This window comes from Bos mutus, chromosome 19 (genome assembly GCF_027580195.1).
Source record: "Bos mutus isolate GX-2022 chromosome 19, NWIPB_WYAK_1.1, whole genome shotgun sequence".
Taxonomy (NCBI): domain Eukaryota; kingdom Metazoa; phylum Chordata; class Mammalia; order Artiodactyla; family Bovidae; genus Bos; species Bos mutus.
Window position 1 is genome coordinate 49949256 of NC_091635.1, and position 16962 is coordinate 49966217.

At 37.6% G+C, this 16962-nt stretch overlaps 1 protein-coding gene across 9 annotated transcripts in view; it reads left to right on the top strand.

The window, feature by feature from the left end:
• The window catches only part of BCAS3 (BCAS3 microtubule associated cell migration factor), a 595190-nt gene that overhangs the window by 131279 nt on the left and 446949 nt on the right, over positions 1–16962 (top strand). For all 9 annotated transcript variants that reach the window (XM_070390544.1, XM_070390541.1, XM_070390545.1 and 6 more), the window contains exons 8-9: positions 11494–11601; positions 12308–12384. In XM_070390544.1, the coding sequence (XP_070246645.1) occupies positions 11494–11601; positions 12308–12384 (185 nt within the window). The remainder of the gene's footprint in view (positions 1–11493; positions 11602–12307; positions 12385–16962) is intronic.

Here is a 16962-nt window from a genome sequence, read left to right on the forward strand (position 1 = left end):
CCTTCTCTGGAATAAAACTTGGACTTCATTAAAATTACATACTCCTATTCTTCTAAAACACAGACTGGGAAAAAGCACTTGAAAAACACATATCTGATAAAGGACTGTAATCCAAAATACACAAAGCTCTCAAAACTCAAAAATAAGAAAATGAACAGCCTGATTAAAAATTGGGCAAAAGACCTCATCTGAAGGACCATATATACAAATGTCAAATAAAGATATGAAAAGGTGCTCCATATCTGTCATCAGGAAAACAACAAGAATATACTACTATACACCTGGCCAAAATTCAGTAAACTGACAATATCAAATGCCAATAAAGGGGAACAGTAGGAACTGTCATTAATTTCTGGTAGGTAAAAACCACTTTGGAAGACAGTTTGACAGTTTTGTATAACCAAGCATACTTTTACTATACAATCCAGCAATTGTCTTCCATGGTATTTACCCAAAGGAGTTACATCGGTACAAAAGACTACACATAGGTGTTTCTATATGCTTTTCTGATAATTGCTAGAATTTGGAAGCAACCAAGATGTCCTTCCCATCAGGAAGCTTCCATAAGCCTCTTATCTTTCTCCATCAGAGGGTAGACAGAATGAAAACCACAATCACAGAAAACTAACCAATCTGACCACATGGACCACAGCCTTGTCTAATTCAATGAAACTATGAGCCATGCCATGTAGAGCCACCAAAGACCGACAGGTCATAGTGGAGAGTTCTGACAAAACGTGGTCCACTGGGGAAGGGAATGGCAAACTACTTCAGTATTCTTGCCTTGAGAACCCCATGAACAGCATGAAAAGGCAAAAAAAAAAATAGGACACTGAAAGGTGAACTTCCCAGGTAGGTAGGTGCCCAATATGCTACTAGAGAGAGTGGAGAAATAACTCCAGAAAGAATGAAGAGACAGAGCCAAAGCACAAGCAACACACAGTTGTGGATGTGACTGGTGATGGAAGTAAAGTCCGATGCTGTAAAGAGCAGTATTGCGTAGGAACCTGGAATGTTAGGTCCATGAATCAAGGCAAATTCACTTCAGTTCAGTTCAGTCACTCAGTCATGTCTGACTCTTTGCGACCCCATGGAGTGCAGCACGCTAGGCCTCCCTGTCTATCACCAACTCCCGGAGCTTACTCAAACTCATGTCCATTGAGTCGTTGATGCCATCCAACCATCTCATCCTCTGTCATCCCCTTTTCCTCCCACCTTCAATCTTTCTCAGCATCGGAGTCTTTTCAAATGAGTCAGTTCTTCGCATCAGGTGGCCAAAGTATTGGAATTTCAGCTTCAGCATCAGTCCTTCCAATGAATATTCAGGACTGATTTCCTTTAGGGTGTATTGGTTGGATCTCCTTACAGTCCAAGGAACTCTCAAGAGTCTTCTCCAACAAAAGAGTTCAAAAGCATCAATTCTTTGGTGCTTAGCTTTCTTTATAGTCCAACTCTCACATCCATACATGACTACTGGAAAAACCATAGCCTTGACTAGACAGACCTTTGTTGGCAAAGTAATGTCTCTGTTTTTTTAATATGCTGTCTAGGTTGGTCATCGGAGAAGGCAATGGCAACCCACTCCAGTACTCTTGCCTGGAAAATCCCATGGACAGAGGAGCCTGGTAGGCTGCAGTCCATGGGGTCCCGAAGAGTCGGACACGACGGAGCGACTTCACTTTTACTTTTCACTTTCATGCATTGGAGAAGGAAACGGCAACCCACTCCAGTGTTCTTGCCTGGAGAATCCCAGGGACGGGGGAGCCTGGTGGGCTGCGGTCTATGGGGTCGCACAGAGTCGGACACAACTGACGCGACTTAGCAGCAGCAGCAGCAGGTTGGTGATACCTTTTCGTCTAAGGAGTAAGGGTCTTTTAATTTCATGGCTATAGTCACCATCTGCAGTGATTTTGGAGCCCAAAAAAATAAAGTCTGTCACTGTTTCCATTGTGGTCAAACGGAAGATGATAAGAGTGAGCATCGACATTTTAGGAGTCAGCGAACTTAAATGGACTGGAATGGGTGAATTTAACTCAGATGACCATTATATCTACTACTGTGGGCAAGAGTCCCTTAGAAGAAATGGAGTAGCCATCATAGTCAACAGAAGAGTCTGAAATGCAGTACTTGGATGCAGTCTCAAAAACGACAGAATGATCTCTGTTTGTTTCTAAGGCAAACCATTCAGTATCACAGTAATCCAAGTCTATGCCCCAACTAGTAATGCTGAAGAAGCTGAAGTTGAATGGTTCTGTGAAAACCTACAAGACCTTCTAGAACTACCACCCAAAAACATGTCCTTTTCAAAATAGGGGACTGGAATGCAGAACTAGGAAGTCATAGATACCTGGCTGCTAAGCTGCTAAGTCACTTCAGTCGTGTCTGACTCTGTGTGACCCCATAGACGGCAGCCCACCAGGCTCCCCCGTCCCTGGGATTCTCCAGGCAAGAACACTGGAGTGGGTTGCCATTTCCTTCTCCAGTGCATGAAAGTGGAAAGTGAAAGTGAAGTCACTCAGTCGTGTCCGACCCTCAGCGACCCCATGGACTGCAGCCTTCCAGGCTCCTCCATCCGTGGGATTTTCCAGGCAAGAGTACTGGAGTGGGGTGCCATTGCCTTCTCCGATAGATACCTGGAGTAACAGGCAAATTTGGCCTTGGAGTACAAAACGAAGTAGGTCAAAGGCTAATAAGAGTTTTGCCAAGAGAATGCACTGGTCATAGCAAATACCCTTTTCCAACAATGCAAGAGAAGACTCTGCACATGGACATCACCAGATGGTCAAAACTGAAATCAGATTGATTATATTCTTTGTAGCCAAAGATGGAGAAGCTCTGTACAGTCAGCAAAAACAAGACCAGGAGCTGACCGTGGCTCAGATCATGAGCTACTTGTTGCCAAATTCAGACTTAAATTGAAGAAAGTAGGGAAAACCACTAGACCATTCAGGTATTACATAGATCAAACCCCTTACGATTATACAGTGGAAGTGAGAAATAGATTCAAGGGATTAGAGCTGATAGACAGAGTGCCTGAAGAACTATGGAAGGAGGTGACATTGTACAGGAAGCAGTGATCAAGACCATCCCCCCAAAAAAGAAATGCAAAAAGGCAGAATGGTTTTCTGAGGAGGGCTTACAAATAGCTGAGAAGAGAAAGGACGTGAAAGGCAAAGGAGAAAAGGAAAGATATACCCATTTGAATGCAGAGTTCCAAAGAATAGCAAGGAGAGATAAGAAAGCCTTTCTTAGTGATCAGTGCAAAGAAATAGAGGAAAACAATAGAATGGGAAACACTAGAGATCTCTTCAAGAAAATTAGATATACCAAGGGATCATTCCATGCAAAGATGGGCACAGTAAAGGACAGAAACAGTATGAACCTAACAGAAGCAGAAGATATTAAGAAGAGGTGGCAAGAATACTCAGAAGAACTATACAAAAAAGATCTTCATGACCCAGATAACCACTATGGTATGATTACTCACGTAGAGCCAGACATCCTGGAATGTGAAATCAAGTGGGCCTTAGGAAGCATCACTACGAACAAAGCTAGTGAAGGTGATGGAATTCCAGTTGAGCTATTTCAAATCCTAAAAGATGATGCTGTGAAAATGCTACACTCAATATGCCAGCAAATTTGGAAGACTCAGGAGTGGTCAAAGGACTAGAAAAGGTCAGTTTTCATTCCAGTCCCCAAGGAAGGCAATACCAAAGAATGTTCAAAAAATTGCACAATTGCACTCATCTCATTCGCTAGCAAAGTAATGCTCAAAATTCCCCAAGTGAGGCTTCAGTAGTACATGAACCATTAACTGTCAGTAATTCCTAATGCGGCTCCTCATTCCGCAGGCATGGTCCCGGGATGAAGGAATTAACTTCCAGATGTTCAAGCTGGTTTTAGAAAAGGCAGAAGAACCAGAGATCAAATTGCCAACATCTGTTGGCTCATTGAAAAAGCAAGAGAGTTCCAGAAAAACATCTACTTCTGCTTTATTGACTATGCCAAAGCCTTTGACTGTGTGGATCACAACGAACTGGAAAATTCTTCAAAAGATGGGAATACCCGACCACCTACTGCCTCCTGAGAAATCTGTATGCAGGTCAGGAAGCAACACTTAGAACTGGACATGGAACAACAGACTGGTTCCATGTACAGAAAGGAGTATATGAAGGCTGTATATTGTCACCCTGCTTATTCAACTTATATGCAGAACAAATCATGAGAAATGCTGGGCTGGATGAAGCACAAGCTGGAATTAAGATTGCCAGGAGAAATATCAGTAACCTCAGATACGCAGCTGATACCACCCTTATGGCAGAAAATTAAGAGGAACTGAAGAACCTCTTGATGAAAGTGAAAGAGGAGAGTGAAAAAGTTGGCTTAAAACTCAACATTCAGAAAACTAAGATCATGGCATCCAGTCCCATCACTTCATGGCAAATAGGTGGGGAAACAATGGAAACAGTGACAGACTTTGCTTTTTTGGGCTCCAAAATCACTGCAGATGGTGAAATTAAAAGATGGTTACTCTTTGGAAGAAAAGTTATGGCCAACCTAGACAGCATGGTAAAAATACTTCACCAACAAAAGTCTGTCTAGTCAAGGCTATGGTTTTTCCAGTGGTCATGTATGGATGTGAGAGTTGGACTATAAAGAAAGCTGAGCGCTGAAGAATTGATGCTTTTGAACTGTGTTGTTGGAGAATACTGTTGAGAGTCCCTTGGACTGCAAGGAGATCCAACCAGTCCATCCTAAAGGAAATCAGTCCTGAATATTCATTGGAAGGACTGATGCTGAAGCTGAAACTCCAAATGCTTTTGGCCACCTGATGCGAAGAAGTGACCTATTTGAAAATACCCTGATGCTGGGAAAGATTGAAGTCAGGATGAAAAGGGGACAACAGAGGATGAGATGGTTGGATGGCATCACCAACTTGCTGGACATGAGTTTGAGTAAGCTCCGGGAGTTGGTGATGAACAGGGAAGCCTGGCGTGCTATAGTCCATGAGGTTGCAAAGAGACAGACATGACTGAGTGACTGAACTGAACTGAAAATGTCCTTCAGTGGGTCAAAGGATAAATAAAATGTGGTACATCCAGATCATGGAATATTATTCAGGACTAAAACCAGTACATTTAAAGGAAATCAGTCCTGAATATTCATTGGAAGAACTGATGCTGAAGCTGAAACTCCAATACTTTGGCCACCTGATGCGAAGAACTGACTGACTGGAAATGACCCTGATGCTGGGAAAGATTGAGGACAGGAGGAGATGGGGGGACAGAGGATGATATGGTCGGATGGCATCAGGGACTGAATGGGCATGAGTTTGCGCAAACTCCAGGAAATAGTGGAGAAGAGAGGAGCTTGGTGTGCTGCAGTCCAGGAAGTCCCAGAGTCAGTCCTGACATGGTGATTGAGAAGCAACAACCTTTCAATCTTTTGCAATCTTTTCAAAGATTTCAAAGAAAAGAAAGGGGCTGGGGTCCTTTAAGAGCATATTAGTAAGTGAAAGAAGCCAGTTTAAAAAGGTTACGTACTGTATGGTTCCAAGTAAACAACATTCTGGAAAAGACAGAAACAGCAGGACAGTAAGAAGGTGAGTGTTAGGAGAGATGCACAGGAAGACAAAAAACGGTGTTTAGGGCAGTGAGACTGTTACGTATGCTGCTATAACGTTGGATGTATGTCATTGTAAATTTGTCCCAAACCCATACAATGTATAACACCAAGAGTGAACCGTCCTGTGAACTGTGGAGATTGGGTGACTCTGATGTGTCATTATAGGTTGTAGCAAATATCCCACTCTGGTAGGGGAAGTTGGTAATGGAGTAGACTGTGCACCAACGGGAGCAGAGACCACATGGGAAAATCTGTGCTTTCTGTTCAGTTTTGTTGTGAGCCAAAAACTTTTCTAAAACATTAAGCACGTGAAAAAAATTTTAAATCTGATGAGAAAGATTACAGAGAAGTTAAGAAATAATAAAATAAGCCACATATTTAGATGAAAATCCTTAGTCTTTTCCTCTTGGTGTTTATCTTCTGTATATTTTCAGGATTTGCTTTTAAGAAATTCAACTTAGCTATTTTATATTATATAATTGCTTAATTTATCCCTTTCATTTTCAGTAATGGAAGTTTTAAAAATTTATTCTTTCAATAATTGAAGGAAACTCTCTTCACTGAAATGAATTAAATGTGTAAATTCCATACCTTTGGCTCTGAGAGGACTAGGCCCTTGCTAATAAAGGCTTTATAACTTCCTTTTTGTGTATAGGTCATGCGTATAGCAGGTAACAGATTGCTCCAGTGCAAAAAAATTTAATGTATGTCCTGGTTACTCACTGTAAAACAAGTTACTTAGGTAAAGGAAGGGTCAGTTAAGCAGAATTTGCATTCATTTCTATTTTATATTTCATTAAAAGTACTAAATAACTTTATGTTACCCTTGTTGATTATTTATGTGTTGGAAAGGCAGTGGTGCCTGGGCACAGTTTAGAGTCCTTTAACCAATCATTTAATAAGACAAATTACATCATTTCTGCTTTTCTTTCCCACTCTGGTTTTGCTTGCAATAGGTTCAGTTATGTTCTAAATTAGATTCTCTACACTTCTGTGTGAACTTTTTCTCCTTAAGGTATTAATTAGGTTTATCTTAAAGTGAAGTCACAACTTTAGGTTTAAATGTCAGATGCAAACCAATAAAAATGTTAACCCATTTGAGCTCCAGAAATCTAATGAAGACTTCTGTATACAGCATTTGACACTGCGTGGTGCACGTTAGTAATAAAGTGAAAGCTTATTTTCTTACCAGTATATTGTAGCACAACACACGTCCTTTCTGTTATGGGGCTTGCATACTGCTGATGTTATGGAAAGCTTTCGCATCAGCCTACCCATGAGGAAAATTAAGATTGTCTTGCTGTGTCCCAGGGAAATAGTCAAGGCTTTTAAAAAGAGAGAAAATAGAGAACAAAAGGATATGTCAGGCGTGTACACAACTGTCTTATTGGCAGATAGCGTGACTCCTTTATGAATGTGTGACTTTCTGAAAACTGATTTTAAATGAATTATCTTTTTCTATTAGGCATTGAAGAAGAGGTTTTTTTCCATATATAAATAGAATTTTTAGCTCTACCGCGTCTTGTTCACTCAACTCTAAACTGAACCTTCACAGCATTTGTTTTGTCTACTATTGAAGGCTTTCTGCAGGAAGACTCTCAGTTGTGACATTGTATGGATGCCAGCAAAATGATCAGAATTCAAGTTTCTAGTGTACCATGGCTCTAATGAGCTGCTAATTGAAGGTGACAAGCTGTTTTTTCCTTCCCAGTTGGTCTGGCAAAATGTTAAATTTCATTCATTATTAACTCATTGCTTCTCAGCAGAGGACTGGATTAATTAGTTGGGAACATTAAGAAAAGAATTTTTGCCTTGTGTCCGTTTTGGCGTTGGGAGTTTAGGTTTTACAAGATGCTCCCCATCTTCAGTTTTGCCAATTGTGTGCAGTTGTGTAAATCTCTAGCACAATCAAGACCCAGCACCATTTCTGTCATCCTGTAAGTGGGCACCCATCATGCCGCTTTTCTGTAGCTCCCCTCCTCCTCTGGCCGCTGGCAACCACTGATCGGCCTCCTATTATTACAGTTTTACCTTTCTGGCTTTTCATTGAAAGGGACCCATAGAGTATGTAGACTTTTATGTTTGACCTTGTTTCCCCCAAGAACTTGATGATGGTTTTGAAATTCATATGTGCTGTTAGTTGGATAGTTTGCTCTGTTATTAATATTCTGTTGCTCGAATATATCTCAATACATTTAGCCATTCACCTGTTGATCAACATTTAACTGTGCAAAAACAAAATTATGAATAACAAAGTCCCACAGCATGACTTAGATATGTTTATGTGAAGCTGCCAAACTACTTTTCAAAGTTACTACCTTTTTGCATTCCCAGTGGCAATGTATGAAAGTCTTGCAATCTTGAATTAGCAGTCTTGTAAAATCTTAGTCGTTGTAGTAGTGGTATCCCTTAGTGGTTTTAATTTGTATTTTCCTGATAATTAGTGATATTTAACATTTTTTCAAGCCCTTAGTTACTATATATGTATCTTCCATGGTAAAGTATCTTTTAAAACATTATGGCCAGGGACTTCCTTGGCAATCAAATGGTTGAGACTTCGACCAGGGCATAAAAATCAGAAGCCAGTTGATCCCTGGGTGGGAAAGAGCCCCTGAGAGGGAAAATGGCAACTCACTCCACTATTCTTGCCTAAGAAATTCCATGGACAAGAGGAGCCTGGCAGACTATAGTCCATGGGGTCGCAAACAGTTGGTGCACACACCTGAGCACCTACACACATTGTTAACTGTATTCACCGTGATGTACGTCACATTCTCAGGACTTATTGATCTTATAACTGTATGTTTGTACCTTTCTACTATCTTCACCTGTTTCATACCTCCCCACCTGACCTGGGCTCTGGCATCTACTAATCTATTCTTTTTTATTAAATTTTTTTAAATTGGATTAAAAAAAACCTTCATTTGTTTTCTTTGGTCATGCTTCGTGGCATGTGGGATGTAGGTATCAAACCCATACCCCCTCCATTGGAAGCTCAGAGCCTTAACCACGGGACCTGCAGGGAAGCCCCTGTTCTTTTTTCTATGAGTTGAGTTTTTGTTTAAATTCACTATATAAATTATATCATAGAGTATTTTTCTTGTATTTAACCTAGCATAATGCCCTCAACCTATGTTGTTGTCAAGTGGCAGGATTTCCTCTTTTCTTATACATTTAAAGTACCCCAAACTATGTTTTATGAATTTTCATAAAGATTTAAAAATTAGGTTGTTATTGTTGAACAGGAGTGGTAAGAGTAGGTCAGTTCAGTTCAGTCACTCAGTCGTGTCCGACTCTTTGCGACCTCATGCACTGCAGCATGCCAGGCCTCCCTGTCCATCCCCAACTCCTGGAGCTTACTCAAACTCGTGTCTGTCAAGTCAGTGATGCTATCCAACCATTTCATCCTCTGTCGTTCCCTTCTCCTGCCTTCAGTCTTTCCCAGCATCAGGGTCTTTTCAAATGAGTCAGTTCTTCATATCAGGTGGCCAAAGTATTGGAGTTCAACTTCGGCATCAGTTCTTCCAATGAATATTCAGGACTGATTTCCTTTAGGATGGACTGGTTGGATCTCCTTGCAGTCCAAGGGACTCTCAAGAGTCTTCTCCAGCATCACAGTTCAACAGCATCAATTCTTCGGCGCTCCTTTCTTTATAGTCCAACTCTCACATCCATACATGACTACTGAAAAAACCATAGCTTCGATTAGATGGATCTTTATTGGCAAAGTAATGTCTCTCCTTTTTAATATGCTGTCTAGGTTGGTCATAGCTTTTCTTCCAAGGAGTAAGCGTCTTTTAATTTCATGGCTATAGTCATCATCTGCAGTGATTTTGGAGACCCCCAAAATAAAAGTCTGTCACGGTTTCCAATGTTTCCCCATCTATTTGCCGTGAAGTGATGGGACCAGATGCCATGATCTTAGTTTTCTGAATGTTGAGTTGTAAGCCAACTTTTTCACTCTCCTCTTTCACTTTCATCAAGAGGCTCTTTAGTTCCTCTTCACTTTCTGCCATAAGGGTAGTGTCATCTGCGTATCTGTGATTATTGAAGTTAAGAGTAGGTGATTTTGCTTTGTTCCTCATCTTTCAGCAAAGTGTTGATCTTCTATCTGTGGGTTTTTTGTAGATGCCCCTCATTAAGTTGAAGAAGTTCTCTTCTATTCAACAGTCTTATTTCTAGGAAGAATCTCATCTAATTTTGTATCGCTAGATTTGACTTATTGATATTTTGTTGAGAATTCTTGACGTATATTCATGAGACATTATAAACGTATATATAGTTTCTTGTGAAGTATTTATTTTGGGAATCAGGTGTTACGGCCTTATAAAATAAGTTGGTGACTTCTCTTCTACCTTTAAAAGAATTTATGTAGGATATCTAAACTTGTTTCAAGAATTGGTAAACTTTTCAAATGAAGCCATTTTTAAGAAATTCTTTGTAAGAAATTTTAAGTTATGAGTTCAATTCCTTTATAGATACTGGAATATTCAAATTAGCTATTTCAAGGAGTTAGGTTTAGTTTCATTCATTTTCTCCTTTTGCTTTCCCAAGTTTTATTTCATTGATTTGTTGTTAATTCCTCCATTTCACTTTGATTTGATGTAACTTGCTCTTTTCATACTTTATTAAGGTGGAAACATTGATCTCATCGTCTGTTTTAGTGTCTGGAGCACACTGTGTTTATAGTTTAAATCTTATTTTGAATGTTTATGTATATTTTAGGATGAGATCTCATTTCTGGTAGATTCTTGATTAGGCTTGAATTGTATCTGTTTAGAAAGGGTCAGCCTATGGTGTATACATCCATTCACTTTGGCCTTTTTGTTTTGTTTGCTTTGTTCCTTTTCCTGTAAATGTATTGAAATCTTGCCTTTAGAAATTGAATTATTTGAGATATTCAAATACTTGTATCTTTGATCTCACTTCATAATTGTTTATCCTTAGTTTATAATAGTAGTGACCTTGATAAATCCATATATTAATTGATAATCCATAGTAATAATCAGTTTACAAATTAATGCATACATTAATGTGTAGTCTTTTATTATTATCAGGCTTGTCTGTATATATATTGCACTTTGTGTTATTAGGTCTTATACAATCAAGTTCTCAGCAAATAATGGTAGCTTTATTCCTTTCTTGTAGTAATTTCTTTTTTTTTGTAGTAATATTTTATGCATAGACCTTCCATACTATATGGGGTACACTGCCATAGTCTTCAAATATCCTTTTCTAATTCCTCATTTTGGGGTGAAACATTTCAGTATTTCACAGTTTTGTTGATTAGTTTTAAGGTTGGTATCCTTAATCAGATTAATGAAATATTTTTTATGAACTGGTTTTAATTCTCTCACATGCTTTACTTCATTTATTGAGGTCATCTTATAATTTTCCTGTTCTACAGTATTGAGTGATGTTTCATTATTTGTTTTCATTTGGCATTCCTGAGATAAATTGATTGGAATATATATATATATATATAAAATCAGGTTAGAGAAGGCAATGGCACCCCACTCCAGTACTCTTGCCTGGAAAATCCCATGGATGGAGGAGCCTGGTAGGCTGCAGTCCATGGGGTCGCTAGAGTCGGACATGACTGAGCGACTTCATTTTTGCTTTTCACTTTCATGCACTGGAGAAGGAAATCGCAACCCACTCCAGTGTTCTTGCCTGGAGAATCCCAGGGATGGGAATGCCTGGTGGGCTGCTGTCTATGGGGTTGCACAGAGTCGGACATGACTGAAGTGACTTAGCAGCAGCAGCAGCACAATCAGTTTGCATGTATTGTTAACAAGAAAAGTTACTGGCCTTCCCACCTTTTAAAGCATAATGACTCTTGTCTCTTTTGTTTGTTTGTTTTTGTAGCACAAGTCCACCTTACTGTTGTGTGGATTTATATTCACTTCGTACTGGGGAGATGGTCAAATCCATTCAGTTTAAAACGCCTATCTATGATCTCCATTGCAACAAAAGGTAAAGCAGTATTTCATGTGTTTCTCGTACAAGATAGCATGTAGCAATACTCTAAAGTAGCTTCATTTTGGATGCAGTTTAGTTTTGAAAACTTGTAACTTTTTCATGATTATTTCTAAATCTTGGACTTTGGGAAAAATACAAATTCTGATTAATTTTAATATATCCTTAATCAGAAATATCTCATTTACACTGAATAACAGTTGTCTGAGTTTTCTTCCTCCTTCAGTCCTTTCCTTCCTTCCTTCTTCTTTTCTTCCTTCCTGTTTTCCCTCCCTCCCTCTCTTCTTTGGCTCTTGTGTTGGGAAATTCTGTAGTCATTTGAAGTGAATTGTATAAATCCATTTTATGTTTAATTCCATGACTTTGAGCCAGCAGTGGAAAAACACTTGTAGTAAATAGCCAGCATTTTTTTGATCTCATACATTCTTAATGAAGATAGGTTCATTTGATTTATAATGAATTAAAATATTATAAAAAAATAAAATTTTATTTTGAGGTGTAGTTCTCCTATCACTTTTCTTTCTCTAATCTTGTCTGTATTGGTCATATTAAGGATTTTGGGGTTATATTTTTATATCTAAGAAGCAGATGTTTCTAGCTTATATGTTATGTGTTTGATTTTTAAAAATTGCTATGGTAGATACTGATTTAACTTATTTATGATTCAGTTTATAGTTTATGATTTTTTTCCCTCTAATTTTAGGATCCTTGTTGTAGTATTGCAGGAGAAAATTGCTGCCTTTGATAGCTGTACTTTCACGAAAAAATTTTTTGTCACAAGTATGTATCAACTTGATTTATTTCCTATTATATGCCTTTGAGTTTATATTATTTTCTTGATAGAATCAACAGACTAATTGGAATCATAGCATCAATATTTCATGCTTCTTCCGTTACTGTATTTCTGTTTCTGTGCACGCCTTATTTAGTAATACAATTTTATGGCATATGTGTTCAGCCCACAGCATGTTTTCTTCATGTTATTGTAGACGCTTTGTTGTACACTCAGTTTTTCCTTGTATATTCTCCTTGCGTAGTTGTGACTAATTTAGGTCTGTGTAACTGTGTTGTTAAATTATTTAATTAACATAACATACTTGTGGATGTAACTGTATTATCATTCATGAGGGAAATGTGTCAATCTTTCACTCTTTCTTTCCCCTACCTCTCACAACTCTGCCTGGATTTGCAGAAATAAGCCTAGATTCTGGATCCAAATACACATACACACACACAGAGACACACACACAGACACACACCCACACATAGGGCAGTCCAGCAGGGTGGAAATTCCAAGGGCTGAGTCTGTAGGAAGTCTGGAGTTAGATTTTTTTCAAAGTACAGTGTAGTGAAGCAACAGTTTACCCTCGTTTATGTTTTAACGTCTAACACTCACCATCAAAGCTATAGCTGTGTTTTCAGAGACTCTGTTTTGTGTATGCTGCAGAAATAGTTCTTTTGGAATAGAGCTCAATTTTGTTAGGTATAGGGAATCCCAGTCATACTACTGCATCTCCTGAAATATCAAAACTATTTACACACTTACTTATCAGATGTTTATCTGTATATTAAGCCCTGGTAGTAGACATTATTCCTTTCTGATAAGAGCTCATATTCTTGATAATACCTTGTAGTCTGTATGTAATTGCATAGATTATATAATATATACTATACATAACAATACATAATAATTCATTGTAACGTATAGTTTATCATTTTGTAGACTATGAAGAAGAATACAGTATACAACTCATCTCCTTAATCTTGTAGTCATTTCTCTCAGAGATCTACAGAGATAGTACTAGAGACTATGTTCATTGAGATATTTTTTGTTTTATGACAAGGTGAAATGTACACCATTTACCAATTTACATTCGTGTTTCTAGCACCTAGGACATTAGTGTAGGCTTTCATTAAATATTTCTTGAATGATGAGTACATTGACCTACTTATTAGTTAGTTATATTGTGCTGATCCGAAATTTACTGATGTCTTAATAATTATTAAATATAGATTCCTAGGAAGGATCTTTTATTGTTTCATCTATAAATTAAAAGCTTTGGGGGAGCATAGCTTTGTTACTAACATCTTCATTCACAAATGCTGTATGCACCTAATACAGTAAGCTTTGGATATTACATGGCCTGTCTTAGCATATTAATTCTTTGTTCCTATACAAACCTTATGCATTAACATATTACTTTATAATCATGTCACTCATTGTTAGAATTAAAACAAGTAGAGAAATAGAGGAATCATGTATAAATCTTTCCATCCTTCCAAGTTTGTGGGCTACAGAGGAGTAAGTTGAAATGGAATATGAATATTACAGCCAGCTTAAGATGCCAGTTTTTCCTGAGCATTTGTCTTTACATCTTATCAGTAGTTTTCTGTTGTTTATCATTGATTAAAGATACATGTGCTTTGGCTTCTGAAAAGTTAGATATCTCTGTTGTGAGTCCATTTTAATTTTATACTTATGGATAGCTCTTGCTGCCTCAGCTGAGTGTTAAATTGGGGAGAACTCTTCAATAATTATTTGTTAAAATAGTTTATTTAAATGACAATGAATGTGTTGAAATTTAAGCCTTATTTAAACACTGTGCCTACTGCGTTTTGTATGTTGAAAGTAATATTACACTTGTCAATAGACTTCAGTTTCCTTCTTTGTAATAAATGTTAGGCTACGAAGTCAGTTGTCACAATGACTAGAGAGAAATTAATATATGTAAGTAAGTTAATAATGGAGAGTTCAGTCAGTTCAGGTCAGTCACTTAGTCGTGTCCGACTCTTTGTAATCCCATGGACTGCAGCACGCCAGGCTTCCCTGTCCATTACCAACTCCCGGAGCTTGTTCAAACTCATGTCCATTAAGTCGGTGATGCCATCCAACCATCTCATCCTCTCTTGTCCCCTTCTCCTCCTGCCTTCAATCTTTCCCAGCATCAGGCTCTTTTCAAAAGAGTCAGTTCTTTGCATCAGGTGGCCAAGTATTGGAGTTTCAGCTTCAGCATCAGTCCTTCCGATGAATATACTGATTTCCTTAGGATGGACTGGTTGGATCTCCTTGCAGTCCAAGGGAGTCTCCAGAGTCTTTTCCAACACCACAGTTCAGCAGCATTCCATATTTATGTTGGGTTTTTTTAGTGGATAAGTAAACTATATAGATTTTTCATTGATTAGTTTAATATCCACTATAGAATTTTAAAAGAAAAAATTAAATTTTATAATAAAGAGATAGTTAAAATAATTAGATTTGTGTGTTTCATAGTTAGATTCAAAGGATAGGCTTTGTAATAATTTTGATACATTAGAATCAGTAGGCTTTTCATAGTACTCTGTTTAATTAGAGAAAATATGCAAAATTTATCAGTTATTTTTAAGCTTAGATGGTCTAATTGAATTTTGCATATAATCATGTACATATAGCCTGTATCTTTAATTGTATATATCTAAATATGAGTGAAATTTGTTTCAACTGACATATGTCTGTTATTTACTAATGAGTGATAGAAATGTATAAGGATTTATAAATAAGATTTAAACAAAATCCTACCTCACTGTAGGCTGTAGTTACAGTTTTTTAAAAAAAAAGTTTTGTTTTTGCACATTAATGATATTTGCAGCTTTACTGGGGGAGTGTTTTGCAGTCTGAGATTTTACAGTAGGAGAGTTTGTTTTTGGAATATCCTTATTTGGGTCATCTTACATCAGATACGTAAAGCTCTTGAATCAGTTGGCAGGATCAATATAGAAACTGGCACATTAAAGAAATTCCATATTTTCATGGGGTTTTACTGTGCTTTTTCAATTAAACCATTTATAGTAGAAATAAGAGCAAAAATACCTTTAAGCAGAAAAAGATAAGAGTATAATATGTATTCTTTTTCTTACTTGAAATTATGCAGTTCTTGCAGAAAGGTGAATTTTTAGTCACTTCTGATTTTCAGAAAGTTTGCATATTTGATAAATGTGGTCATTTAGTGATATGGTAAAATATTGCATTTTATTAAATTACTGAAGTCATAGATTTACCATTTCATTTCCTTTGAGTGTTTTTTTTTTTTCAAAGTTTTATTTCAGGAAATATATACAGTTGTTTAAAGACAGTAGTGTAATGAACCACCACGTACTTATGATCTGGTTTCAATAAGTACTAACTTGTGGACAATCTTTTTCATTTATACCCTTCCCAAATTATTTCGAAGCATATCCCTGACATACAATTTAATCTATCATCTATGTTTAAATGACAAGAATTTGCAGAATCGTTATTTCTCTGTTGCCAAATGATCAAGTAACTTGTCGTCTAAACTGAGGTCTTTTGATTTGAACAAAGGCCATAGTTGATTTAACTTTGGTCAACAAGTGTAAACTTGTGCATCCCTTCCAACTGAACTCCCAAGGTTTTTGACATAGATAAACCTTCTTTACCAAAATCCAGTGTCCTTGCTACATCTTTTATTTCTACAATCCATTTTCATGCTGCTTATGCTACCTTTACTTTGAGTCACTCATGAATCTCAGCTTTTGGAGATGCTTTGTTGCTTTGCTTCCCTGCCTGAAATGGCCTTTTCACTACCATCTGTCTCCGCATAGTGACTTAATCCCATGTGTCTTTCTAGCCCCAGTGTGCATATTAGTTCTTATATGAAGTATTTCTTGATCCCCTTAGTTTAAAGTAGCCTCTCCTCCTAAATCCCTGAAGATAGCAATTCCCAAATCTGACTGCAGAACAGTAGACCTTCAACATGCTGTGTAATTCGGGATGCCCTGGTAAAACAGACTTAGGAAATGCTGCCTTCTGTTGGAGGATACCAGTGGTGATTAACATTTTAATCTGTTTAAATTTATTTACTACATTTCAGTATTTCCCAGATTTATCTGATTAGAGATCTCTTTTGTTACCCAGTACCCTTTGGGAATGCTCTTATAGTATTATCTCTCCCTTTGTTAAGACACTTACCTTCTGTCTTATTGTATGTGTTTTCTGTCTACTCCTTCTTTCTTTGACACCCTATAGTAATCTTCTTGAGAACAAAGTTGTGCATCTTGATTTGGTTTAAGAAAATAAGGTCCATCATGCAAGGTAAAATATATCCATTATGTTCTGGCTAACTTAAAAATATTTCTGATGCTTATTTTTGCTCCTTATAATATGAAAACATTTATCACAACTATTTCAAGTTTCGAAGCATCAGTGGTTCTTTTCCAGAATGTTTAGTTAGCCAAAATGGTTGAGAACGTAGTGCAACGCTATCAAAAGTAATCAGATGAGAAGGAAAATTATTCGTAGAAGATCAGTACTCGTCTCTAGAGAAAGTGATACGGGTTTGATCTGGGAATTATAAATTTGGT